Below are 13529 nucleotides of genomic sequence, written 5' to 3'. Positions count from 1 at the left end.
CCCCCCCCCACACACACACACTTTTAAAATGACTGCTACACCCAATTGTGCATGGTATTTGCCTGTATGCGTTGCACTATTAGCAGAAGCACATCTCAATCTCATTTGTTAGTACGCTGTCTATCACAGTAATCCTATGCCATGTCGGTAAGGCTCACCCAGTAACTGATACAATAAATGACATTGCGCTATACTTTCCTACTTGATCCATTTCCCACTTCCCTCCTTACTATGGTAGAGCTTGAACTAAATTAAACTGTTGGAAGTTTAGAAGAGCACAAATCTTCCCACTGTTAGTCCATAGGATGGGCAGACAAATGGCTCCATGTTGTTAGGAATTTAGCTGGGATGGGGCATATTGGGAGTAAAGAGTCTAATCTCATAAGAGGCTTAAGCTGCTTGAAGCCGCATAGAGAAGAGGAAGTGAGCGATCAGAAGCATTGTAAGGCTGTGATTGTGTCTACTGTGTCAGGCCACTTTTGGGCAGAAAGGAATTTTCTGTAAACATTGCTGAGTGCATGTCTGGAGATGTCACATGCAACTGGACGACTTGACAATGCTGCAGAGCCTGGAACTGCTTTCATGGAGTTAGCAAGCAGCGTTGAGCTTGAAGGATGTTTTGGTTCATACACGTGTTGAACTTTATTTAAGGTTTGTTAATCGAATCTCTGCAAAATACATATGAGCAATTAACTCACACAATTGAGATGATAGTCATTAGTAATACATCTGAAGAAATTACATCTAAATCAGTGCCATTGCCAATGTAGTGTCAAAGTCAAAATTGTTGATGCATTCATCTTCAGGCCTATTAATTGTATGCAGTCAGCAATACTGGCACTGCACATATAATGTGTCTTATTAACATTTCTATATATTTTGACTTTCCAGTGTAGAGATGCCCTTATTCATTGTGGAGATGAGTTGCAGCCTGATTGGCTGGCTCTTTCTGTACTTGTTGCTGTGTCATTTAAATAGTGAGAGAGATAACGAGTGGAACTGCAGACTGGTAACTCTGCTCCATGGCATCCTGATAGTATGTGTGACTGCCTATATTGGGTTCATTGCTGGGCCATGGCCGTTCACACACCCAGGTGAGTTCTCCTTCATCCCTGTTTTTGATTTTTTTTTTTTTTAAGCATTACAAATTATTGATGGCAAGCATCACTATTACTATTGCTTATAATGTGGGTTAGGGGTTTTTCAACAATTCCAAGTCTTAAACGTCTTTGTATAGCCCATCTCACATGTAAGATAACATACTATGATCATGAATGATATCTTAAATTGTCTGAATTACTTTTCTAAGCGATTAGACTTTAGAATTAAGCCTGGTAGACATTAAAATAGTTGAAAAATCACATAGACTTTACATTGAAGGAGGGATCCGAGGCACATCTGGGTACCAGAATAATTCTTGTGACTTGGACTATAGTAAGAAACCATCAAGAATACCATAGTAAACACCATTCAGAATACAGTACCTTATCAGCCCCATAGCAATGCACTGGCAACCACCCATACATTTTGCAAGGAAAAGCACCAAAAATCTCAGTCTGATCACATGAAATTTACATGACCATGCTGTATAACACATTTGGCTGTAGTTTCCCAGTGAAATGTCCAGCGTGGGGCGCTGAAAGCAGTTGAAATGATAATGTAATCAGAAGTTTTAAGGTGAATGGATGTTTTAATGATTAAAACGTACCTCCCTAACCTGGCACTTTAGCCTAAACCTAACCAATAGTCTTCAAAAAGATAAACGAGAGGTTAACAGACATCCTTACACTAAAGCGATAGTGTTTTAAATACAAAAGCCAATTGAAAAGCATATTTTCTGAAGCAACCACGTCATTTCTGAGGCTTCTATGACACTTTCATCCCACGTGTGAGCTTGCATGTTTTTCTAAGCTTGGACCGTGGTCTTCTGAGTCCTAAGTCCAACACTCTATCAGGTGAGCTAGTGCTTTCATTCGCACCAATACAGACCATATCTAAGGTGGGGCTCAGCTGTATACTGTATATACTGTGTAGAAACATTCTGTATATTATGTTTTCAGTCATTTCCAATCAAGTTCTAATTTTGCCAAATTATGCAAAAATTTCATTTAATTCTGTGTATTTAGGATACAAAGCCATTTTATTTAAACACTGTTAAAAATGTAATTTCCATCACACTGTTGCAGGATTTTATTTTACTTTTTATTTTATTAAATAAAACGCAAAAATGACATTCATTTACTGCAATGCAGGTACATACACTGTTAGACATTGTTAGTGTCAAATTAAATAATAAGTGAGAGTGTGAAAATGTTTTAATGGTATTCTACCGTCTTGAAATTCACAGGGCTGAAAGGGCCTGAAATTGAAGAAACACCCATATTTAGATTTGATATATTTCATAATATTCTATTCAAGGTCTATTTAGTTATAGATCTATTATTGGTAAATTTACATCATAGGTATAGACACTGTAGAGACCTTTTTAATTAATAATTCAGTTTAAATATTTGACATAAATGGACAACATGCTGTGTCTTATATTATAAAAACTATGCCCTCATAAATGTAAAATCATTTCCAAGGGGCAAATATTGTCCTTTATTTAAAAAAAAAAAGTTAATTTCTGAATCGTCGGCCACGTTGAATAAACCCTTCAGGAATTCATTGGATCTGACTTCAGACTGCTCTTGTTGCCAGGCACTGAAAACACATCTCTCCAGATCCTGGCTCTGGTCCTCAGCCTGGGATACTTCCTCTTTGATATGGCTTGGTGTGTGTACTTCCGTACAGAGGGTCCAGTGATGCTGGCCCACCACACCATGAGCATCCTTGGGATCCTGCTTGCTCTGGGACTGGGCGAGTCAGGCATCGAGACCTGTGCCGTTCTCTTCGGCAGTGAGATTACCAACCCGCTCTTGCAGGCCCGCTGGTTCCTGAAGCGTATGGGCCTCTATGATAGTTTAGCTGGAGATGTGGTGGACCTGCTCTTCATTGTTTTGTTTGCCTCGGTGAGGATCGGTGTTGGGAGCAGAATGCTGTACTGTGAGTTAACCTCTCCAAAGCCATCACTAGTCGTGAAAGTAGGTGGGGTGGCTATTTACTCCCTGTCGTGGATCTTCATGGTAGACATTGCACGCTTTGCCTGCCGCAAAACTCGAACCAAATACAGGCAATGGAAAGAACAGTACAAACTGGATGATGCCAATGGACATGCTACTAAAGTGCAATAGACCATTCTGCATTTGTGCTGCAACATTTGCATAACTTGTATAACTAAATATATATGTGTAGTAGATAGACCTTATTAACACAAAACCAAAACACGGTGCACAAAAAAACAACTATACATACACATACTGTACAAGGCTCAACAGTAAGGATTTTGGTTAACACTTTACAATAAGGTTGATTTGTTAACATCTGTTAATGCATTAGGCAGGGACGGTAATAGGATGCGATCTTTAGTGGGACACTTGCATGTTTAGGGGGGCAATGTTGACAGTTTCAAGGTCAGTCTGGCAGAATCAGAAGAATCGGTAAATGTTAATGAGTTATAAGTGCTGTAAAAGTTAGTTCATGTTAACAAATGTAGTTAACTAATGTTAACAAATAAAACCTACCTGTAAAGTGCTACCTAAAATCTAAAGTGCTTGATTTTAGTATTTAGTATTATATTTTATACTATATATATATATATATATTGTCTGGATAAAGGTTATCCAAAAATACATTAGTAATGAAATGAACACAAAAACAATTACTTGAATACACCTCTACTAACATGAACATATTTTTAATTTCTGAATTCAAAGTCATTTGATATTTTTTATTTATTTTTATTCTGGCGTCAGAAGTCAAAATAAAAGTGGTGTAACTGTCCCAAGACAGTAAAATAAATAAAAAAATAAAAAATAAATACATACATATATACATAAATGTCTTGTTAAAAGCTGAAATTCTTGAGAAAAAATAAATAAACGTTGGCAAAAGTTGTTTGGAGTAATCATTTATTATTATTTCTTAAAGAAAATTAGCAGAGAAACTACTTTGTTTTAAACAAGTCAGATTGTTTAACCAACATGCCATAGCAATTCTGCTGTCATATGACAAAAAGCCATAAAACACAGAAAACCTATTTGGCCCCCAATGAATGTGTATGAAGTTAAAAAACAAAATCAGACATTTTTACATTTTTAAGGCACATTCTGTTTAAGTCGAATGGAGAAACACTTTATGTTTGTGACCCAAAATCCATGACATTTGTAAAAATTATATTTTTAATTTGTGTACACTCTCCATGTATTCAAGGTGCAAGGAGAGTATTTTAATACATTTTACATGATTGTTACACCACTTTTTTTTTTTTTTTTTTTAGAAAATGCTATAAATGTTTTTCAAAAATGTATGAAAACAACAGCACAGAGATTACACTTCTACATTTCTAGTGTTTTAAAACTAGATTTTTTTTAAAGATTTCTCATATTTGTCATCTCAGACAACCTTATCTGTCAATGACCCATTAAATGTTTTTTAAACAAAGAAACAAAAAACTAACAATTTACAATAATTTATTATGTTTATAAGGTTTGTAAAAACACTGGAAAGCTTTTGCTGGAAAGTGATAGTATACCATGAATTGTTTTTAAATTTCTGACAAAATCTAACTGATGCTTCTCAGACTATCACAAATCATTCTTGCTATTTGAACCAGCCAGATCTATCAACCAACTAGATAATGTTACCTGGCTGACATTTTATTCAGTTAAATTTGCAAAAACAGTGTATCTCGCAGAATACCAAATGTTTACGTTTGCAAGACATAAAAACACATGTGCATAATCAACATACATAAGATGTAGTGACAATGCAGTAATGGCCCGATTGGGCAAGTGACAGTTCCATCAAACTTTCTCACACTGGCCCTGGGCCATCGGGCCATTCTTATTGTTGAGCCCTAAAACAGTGCAATGAAACAGAACAGTGTATTACACACATGGTGGAAATCTCCTAATGCAATATTGAGCCTGAATGAGAGAGGATGTGCTTGTGCAACGTCAATGCTCGTCCATACAAGAGTAACTTGCAGGTGATCACATCATGGAGACGTCACAACCGGCAGATAGGAGCCTCAGGAGTATTTCTTAGAGTTCCATGGTGGAATAAGCTTGTGATTAAAGGTCCTCCAACATAACATATTGTGAAGAGATAGTGCGGAACAAGAAGCTAAGAAGCTGCTCTTATGATACTTATGATTCCTGATTTTTCTTAGATCAAACCACCTCCGCACACTCTGCTGATTTCAGGGGTTTTCCTGCACAAGGTAATTTTACCAGCAATCTTTTGCAGATATCACCAGCTTACTGTATGATTCATTTCCGCACATCCTTAAACAAAGCTACTGAGCCATTATTATTGACACATAATTATTTTGAGCACAACACCTTGAATAGACCTCCGTTACGTCAAAATAACAAAGGCTCTATTTACAGAACAGAACAGCATTAAGGAACCTGTAAATGACTAATTGTACAGGCCACTGTTTTCAAACAGCAGATGAACACTGGTGGAAAAAGAAATGCAAAGCTTTATTTGATCATGTATAAACACAGAACAGAAAACTATGATTGTTATCAGATTTACTATATACAGCTGTGTGCAGTTGATTATGCTATTTATTAACTAACTTAATTCTTGTTGGCCTGATTATTAAAAGGAAGTATGGTGTAAGTCAAAATATTCTCTAGGCCTACAGCTTGGATTTTTTTTTATTTTTTTTTTTTAATATTTTGACTTCTGCTTGTTTTTATTTTCAACACTATATATTTATTTCATTTTATTTTATTTTAAATGTTCTTTGTAAGACCCCAAAACACTGCCAACAACAGCATCCTTTACACAGACCTTTGTAAATGTTACCATTATAAACATTGGATTATCCTCATTCATAGATTTGAAAAGTGTGCAAACTAATGACATTTTTAGTCGAACATGAAATTGTAAATAAATACCAAATTAGTTTGTGTGTGTGTGTGTGTGTGTGCTTTGTTTTATTATTTTTATTTTATTTTATTGTTTTATTTGGCACGTTGGTATCATGTTAATTTAACCACTAGATGGCGCAATATATTTAAATTAGTCTGTGCAGCCAACTATATCACAGCTCTGCTAGTGTGTATCAGTGTATCTTTTTCTCTTAAATCTGATTTAATTTTTATTTCTGTTTAATTTTGATCCTCATCTTATGGTAATTCAATTTAACTGATAAACCTTACCATTGTCTCTGTTGCTCCATAATATGGAAAGCACAACATATGACCATGACTGATATTTAATGTGTAAATAAATAAAAAAATTAAATAATAATAATAATAATAAACATTAATAAAAATAAATAAAACGTGCAACTACAGGGGCAATAGTTATAGTGCAAAATTTGTCAATTTATGCAAATAATTTTGAGACAACATGATGCTTTTTGAGTGACAAATTAAGACAGGATATTCGAAATAAATACTTTAGAAAAAGTTTTACCATTTCCTGTTAATTTCAATCACATCTGGCATTTCATAACACTTGAATCATTCTATAAACAAATCTCCATTGTGATCAGATCAGTCAAGGTGAGCCCACCTTGAACATATTTTCATAATAATTCTATTCATGACACTTAAGATAATCAATGTGTTGCAACAGGGAGGCTAATACTATCCTTTCACTTATTGGACAGTTATTGGAAAACTTTGGATATTAAAGTCTATAAAGTCAAGTAAATAAAGTCAAAATGTGCCTTTTTACTCCGGGGGTCCTTTTGCCCTGTTGTACCCTATTATTGTTATTATTAACAATAAAATAGAAGTCTACAAACACTTAGGAAACGATCTTGCTGAAGGGTTAGCGGAAGGATACGCCATGGTAAAGCGGTGAAGCGTCGCACGCGTAGGAATCGGGGATGTAATTTGACTGGAAGTCGGGAATTATCTGTGATTATTTCTTCTCTTAAACGTTTTTATTCTTCGTAACACGCGAAACCGCCACACATAACAGCACATAAGTTTGTGTGTGCGTGTTTTCTTTCTTTGCGTTTTTAGTGACAGAATTCGTTGTCTTCCAATTTTAGTGAAAAAAGAACGGCCGAAAAACTACTGAATTTCGGAAAACATGGAGACAAGAAGGGAAGGACCCGACTAAGACAAAGTTTCCGAACAAATCATTCCAGAAACGAGGGGAATTCTCTCGCAGGAGGAAAATATGTGTTGCACATCCGTCGAGTTTGGATTTGATTTCGTTGCGGCTTTGAAACAAAACCTTTTTGAACGGAATTCCTGAACTGGGAACTACACCGCTGCATATGAGCCCGTCCCTCGCGCAAACATCAAAGGATTTTAAACGTTTTCTGACGGAAAATGTTTTGTTTTTGTTTTTGGAAGTTGGACTACCTAGGGACGGAATTACAATGAAAGACTGGACCGTATGACTGTTTAAATCAATCCTTTGAGTAAATTTACAGAGATTGGAGTGACCAGACACATTCTTCTGGTGAAAAAAAAGTCCATTCAGCGTGTTTAAGGGCCTAAAAATAAAGTACATTTAGTTTACCGACTTTCTTTAGTGTTACAATACCGATACAGTTGGTTGTGCAATCTGTACCGCAAACCGACGTGTTTTTACAGTACTGAGAATTCCGCGTATGGAATTAGCTTCACTTTAGGAATGCCGAATTGGAAGTATTTCAATGGGGGGAAATGATAGAAAACCGTCGAGACGTACAAAGTAACATTTGGGACTGTAACATTTCCACTGAATGACTGAAGACCACTGGACTCTCTCGACATGCAACCGCACAATCTGTTTAATTTCTAAGGCAACATATTAACAGCAGATTGTTTCGCTGTCGTTATTCCAGCTTCGGTTGGGATCGACAAATGCGACTGTATCCACACAGGCAAAGCGGGAAATCTGTCGGTCCGTGTAGAGGCATTTTGGCTGTAGGCTAATGACAGACAGACAGACAGACAGAAAGAGTTGTCTCCATTGATCATCTGTGTGCAATACGAGTGTGCATTCAGATTAAAGACTGCTGAATGTGTGTTTGAGTTTAGCATCGATTTGCGTTTGTGCTCTCTTTAAGAGCCACTGTCAAATGACTCAGACTACTACAACCAAGACAGACAATCCGTGGGAATATCACACATAATCTTGTGCTTCTATTCAAGAGGAGAAGACATTCCTGCACATATACAGACGAACTGTCAAAGCGCCTCCCGCCTGTTGTTGTTGTTTATTGTTTCTTCTTTCAAACGTAAAGGTGTTTTACCATGGTAAAATGCTGATTGGATAAGAGCTGAAGAAAATCAAGAAAGGAAAGCCCAATGAGCGGCACACAGTCCACGCTTGCTGAGAGGTAATTGATGACATAATATTTACACAGTTGTGTTTATATGATAATGTTTGCCTAAGTGATGACACTGTTTATCTGTATACCAAACATTGCATTATTGAGGCTTCAACATCACATTTACTTCAGGCTTCACTGTTCTCGTGGGAGTATAACACAGACAGCCACAGGATCAATTCAGTAAAGATGTACTATGATCACACCATGTATTTTGGACATGGTAATACCGTGGAATTTTACCAAGTACCTTATGTAAATAACTTTGCATATTAATATAGAAATCAGTCATGTTTACTGTGATGTACCTTAGATACCATGTAAAATACCTTGGTATATGGATATGGTAATCATTCAGCATATATTTCAGAGTATCATGGTATTCCCATCTGATACTATCAATGTCCCTTATGATTAACCATAATTAACCATAACCATAGTTTTGCTACTGTCACCATAGTTTAACCATGGTATTTATAGTAAACCATAGTAATCGCTAAAATAACCATGGTTACTATGGTCATGGTTACTACAGTATTACTGTAATAAAACCATGGTTAAAGGGATAGTTCACCCAAAGATGAAAACTCTCTCATTTACTCACCCTCAGGCCATCCCAGATGTGTGACTTTCTTTCTTCAGCAAATCAAAATCAAATCAAATCACTTTGTCACACAACCATATACACAAGTGCAACAGTGAGTGAAAGTCTTGGGTGCAGTTCCGATCAGCATAGCAGTCATGACAGTGATAAAGACATATACCAATTTACAATAACATCAGAGTACATAACACAATTTACACATCTAACATACATGTAATTACACAACACAATATACAATAATAATATACAATGAACAGTATACAATACAGTATATTGAACACAAAAGAAGATTTTAAGAATATCTCAGCTCTGTTGGTCCTTTCAATGCAAGTGAATGGTGACCAGAACTTAGAAGCTCCAAAAATCACAGAAAGGAAACATAAAAGTAATCCATACGACTCCAGTGGTTAAATCCAGGTCTTCAGAAGTGTCGTCTTTATGCATATCACCACCTATTGATTGGGGCTGGTCAAAGGTGGAGATGTATAGTAAAAAAGGACTTTAAATATTGGTCTGTTTCTTACCCAGACTTATCATATTGTTTCTGAAGACATGGATTAAACCACGGGAGTCTTATAGATTACTTTTGTGCTGCCTTCATGTGCTTTTTGGAGCTTCAAAGTTTTGGTCACCATTCACTTGCATTGAAAGGACCAACAGAGCTGAAATATTCTTCTAAAAATCTTCGTTTGTGTTCAACAGAAGAAAGAAAGTCATACACATCTGGGATGGCATGAGGGTGAGTTAATGATGAGAGAATTTTCATTTTGGGGTAAAGTAGTCCTTTAAGCATGATGATGCAGTCTGTTCAGGTTTAAATCCTTTCTCTGGTCTTGTATGTATGAGCCATGTGCAATCATATCATTTATAAGGGAATATATTAATTGTTTACCCACCAGTAGAATCTCACTATTTTGTAGAGTGGAAAAACAAGGCAACTGATTGTGACCATATGACCTGGCAGTACACTTTTACCTTATAAACAGTTGTACCAACAAGTAAAGACATCTTGGCTCAGTGATAATTTGTTTAGAAGCTGTCATTTTTGCTTCCGATTTGTACAAATGCTAGGGGATATTTTTCAAAACAAACGCGTTTTTAAGGAGTCAGTTTAGTTTGTTTGTCAATGCATTAGTCATTCAGAGCACAGTGGACTGATTGATGTGTAACATGGGCTGTTGATTGTTGCTTGCGACAGGAAGCCCTGGAGATGTGCGGTCAGTATGTCACTCAGGGGGCTTGCTGTGTTTTGGTAGTGCTGCTCTTAAGAGCACAGCTGGTGAAGCCCAGTGGGCTCAATGTGACTCTCATCTTGTGGTTTTCCACCTCTTGAGTTGGTGCCTATAACCGCCACAAATGTTTCATAGAATGAAACGCAGAAGCGTGCTGTGTTGTCATCTTATCGATTTCACTGACATAATCTGTGTACTGACAACAACGATTTGTGCCTTAAAAGGAATGGTTCACCCTAAAATTCTGTCATATTTACTCACCCGCATTGTTGTTACAAACCTGTACTGTTTCCTTTTTTCCGTGTAACACAAAAGGTGAATTTTTTTAACAATGTCTTTGCGACTCTTTTCTGGAGGGGAAGTTTATCAGTGAATAATGACTTAAATTTCGGTCTGTTCCTCACACAGAACTATTGTATGACTTCAGAGGAGTTCAAATAAGACGTAGAAGTTGAATGGATCACTTTTATGTAACTTTTATTGTTTGTTTTGTCATTTTGGAGCTTGAAAGCTTCAGTCATCGTTCACTGTCAATACATAGAAAATAGTGGACAAAATAGTGGAGAATTAAAAAAAAAGACTTTTTGTGTTCTATGGAAGAAATAAAGTAATATGGGTTTGGAGTAACATGTGGGTGAGTAAATGATGACAGAAATTACATTTTTTTTTTTTTTTTTTTTTAGTAGGGCTGTCAATTGATTTAAATTTGTAATCAAATTAATTATGACATGCCGATTAATGAATTTAATTAATCGAAATTAATCACATACGTCGTCATTTGCTGGGAAAGGCCCCCAAATAAAGCTAATTCTTATAAATAATGCTTAATAATTCAAGTATTTCTAAATATAATATGTAGGGCCTGAAATAAATATCTAATATGGACTGAAATTTAGTTTGAAATAAATAGCGTTATTTTGGCAGATGAATAAAGCATTGATTAAACCAGTGGTTCTCAGTTTTGTTTGGTCACGCCCCCTTTTGAAACAAGAAAAACTTTCGCCCCCCTCCCCCTCAAAAAAGTAATCGAAAATGATTGAAATATACAAGATAAACTGCATTGTCTTTCGACTTTATTTCACAAAAAAAGTTTTATTTAAAAATACTCCGAAAACTAAATGAAAAGTTACACTTCATTGAAAAAGGATGTGAATGAATGAACATTTGTCACAATGACAACATTGTTCTGTTATTTTATGCATGTTTTGTGTTACATAAATACATTAAACATTTTAATTATGCCTGTATACTTTAAATGCATATAAAATTGATAATTGAATTATTGCAATATTTAATTCCTGTGAAAGTAAATCCGCCTCAGCAGTATCTATAAAAGCATTTTTCACCACCAATAAACTTCCAGTAATAATAAATGGCTGTGATTGGCCCATCCTTGCCACGCTTAGAAAAGTAACAGGTACCATGTGACAGTGCCATCTTTGCTGTTTTGGAAGTGGACCTCTGGAGAATAATTTCCCCCTGATTAATGATATTGAAAATCTCTAATAACCACTGAAATAAAAATGGACCTTAGACCAACGGCATCACGTGGTGTCCCTGGGTACATGCCTAAGCCCACACCAAAAGGTCCACCAACTGCCCTTCTCCACACGTCTATGCCAGACGATCACCCACTCCTGCACATCTCCACTTAAGAAAATTGCTTCGTGCGCCCTCACACCCATTTAAAAAAAGTAATTAATATCACCCTTGCCTTATATTTAAATTCTCCTGAAGCCATTGGATAGTGTTGTGTGAGGAACAGACCGACATTTAAGTATCAATTAATCTTTTCCCCCATTAGAAACTGGTGCGCGCGAGACATCTTTGTTTACATAAACGCAGCTGTGAGCGCACCTGACACTGACTTAACACTTCGGGCTGTGGAAAGGTCAACGCAGGAAGCGCTGCGGTGCCTGGCGAAAGATTAAATAAGGCAGGAGAAAAGGTAGAGGAGAAGAAATCATGCACATTGGTTCTTGCGTGTATTGTCACTAATTTTGTTGAATGTGTGTGAAGTGATTTGAGAACAGGTCAGTCTTCAGTGGAAACTTTGAAAATCGTCTCAAGATTCCTGTATTCTGCTGCGCTGCTTGTGAGGTTTGTCAAGGCGTGCTGCCACCTATTGACATGGCTCATGAAAACAGATGTACTTCAAGCTTGAATAGCTCGTATGTTAGCTCGTAATCCATATTTTTATTATGTAATTGATGTACATGTCAGGCGGCATGATTAAATGTGTTAATTTATTTTACGTGCTATTTTTATTTCTATAATTTCTCTAAATGAACGCATTAAATCGACAGCCCTATTTTCTTAGGTGAACTGTTCCTTCAAATGGTGCCTGTGCTATAGAGCACTTTTGTCTTTGTCTGCACACCCTTTTCTGCGCTTTCTATTTCCCTCCCGCAGCAGGGCAAAAAAGAAAACTGTCTCTCAAAAAAACTGTCTCTCAGTTTATTGTATGTCTGAGTCTGAGCTGGTTTTGTTAGGAGATCCTCCTTGATAGTGAACCGGAGAGACAGGTTACCTTCTCCTTCCCAGGCATGTACAGGACACCTGCTCTCATGTAAACATCCCCATCTACCATCAGGCTTTTTCACATTCACGTCTGTTTGCGTAAACTTACCAGAGACCTTTTTGTTATTGGAAAACAAAAGTTCAGATAAGCATCAATCAGGCTGTCTAGTGCATATGTGGGTGATTCTCACAAAACCTGTCAAGAAAGTGTCCTGGGGCTGGATTCACGAAAATGTTCTTAAGAAAAAAATTTAAGTTCTTAGGATAAATTATAAGAAGTTTGTAAGAATGTTCCTAAGTGCAGTTCTTGAAAAATTCTTAAGAAGTTCTCAAATATTTTTCTTAAGGACAGCTTAATTTTTTTCTTAGGAATAAAAAGACAGGCTTTGACATTGTCTGATCAGCCTGATAATGGAGTTACCTTGTCTAATAGCCAAACAACAAATGTAATACTTCAGCACTGGTAAATCGTAACGATAAATGTATCTAAGTAGCAAGCACCTCACGATAATTTGTTTGAATGTAAAGTGCGTGAGATGTGTTAGTTTAACGACATTAACCGTCAAAGGAGAATTTATTTGCAGCTAACCATTTGATAACTTTTAATTTGACATGGAAGAAAAGAAAAGAAACAAAAACTTCAGGAGTCAAGAGCTGAGGAAGTTACTCCAAGGAAAAAGTTCTCCTTAGGAAGCTTGATAATAATGTCACTTCGGAAAGCACTTGGCGGGTAAATGGGAAAAGCTGGCAGAGGCTGTCTCCGCTGTGCCCAACTCTG

General features: G+C 36.5%; 2 protein-coding genes across 3 annotated transcripts in view; both read left to right on the top strand.

Annotated features, from left to right (window-relative positions):
* The first annotated feature begins 454 nt into the window (after positions 1-454).
* LOC127439900 (TLC domain-containing protein 5) lies at positions 455-4345 on the top strand. Its single transcript, XM_051696198.1, has 3 exons — positions 455-651; positions 892-1094; positions 2701-4345. The coding sequence occupies exons 2-3, from the start codon at positions 899-901 to the stop codon at positions 3231-3233; spliced, it is 729 nt and encodes a 242-aa protein (XP_051552158.1). The 5' UTR covers positions 455-651; positions 892-898; the 3' UTR covers positions 3234-4345.
* A 2604-nt stretch (positions 4346-6949) lies between these two features.
* Positions 6950-13529, top strand: part of LOC127439835 (rho guanine nucleotide exchange factor 12-like) — a 130094-nt gene continuing 123514 nt past the window's right edge. For both annotated transcript variants that reach the window (XM_051696067.1, XM_051696066.1), the window contains exon 1: positions 6950-8404. In XM_051696067.1, the coding sequence (XP_051552027.1) occupies positions 8373-8404 (32 nt within the window). In that variant the 5' untranslated portion in view covers positions 6950-8372. The remainder of the gene's footprint in view (positions 8405-13529) is intronic.

This window comes from Myxocyprinus asiaticus, chromosome 4, assembly GCF_019703515.2.
Source record: "Myxocyprinus asiaticus isolate MX2 ecotype Aquarium Trade chromosome 4, UBuf_Myxa_2, whole genome shotgun sequence".
NCBI lineage: Eukaryota > Metazoa > Chordata > Actinopteri > Cypriniformes > Catostomidae > Myxocyprinus > Myxocyprinus asiaticus.
This window is presented reverse-complemented; position numbering and strand designations above follow the sequence as displayed.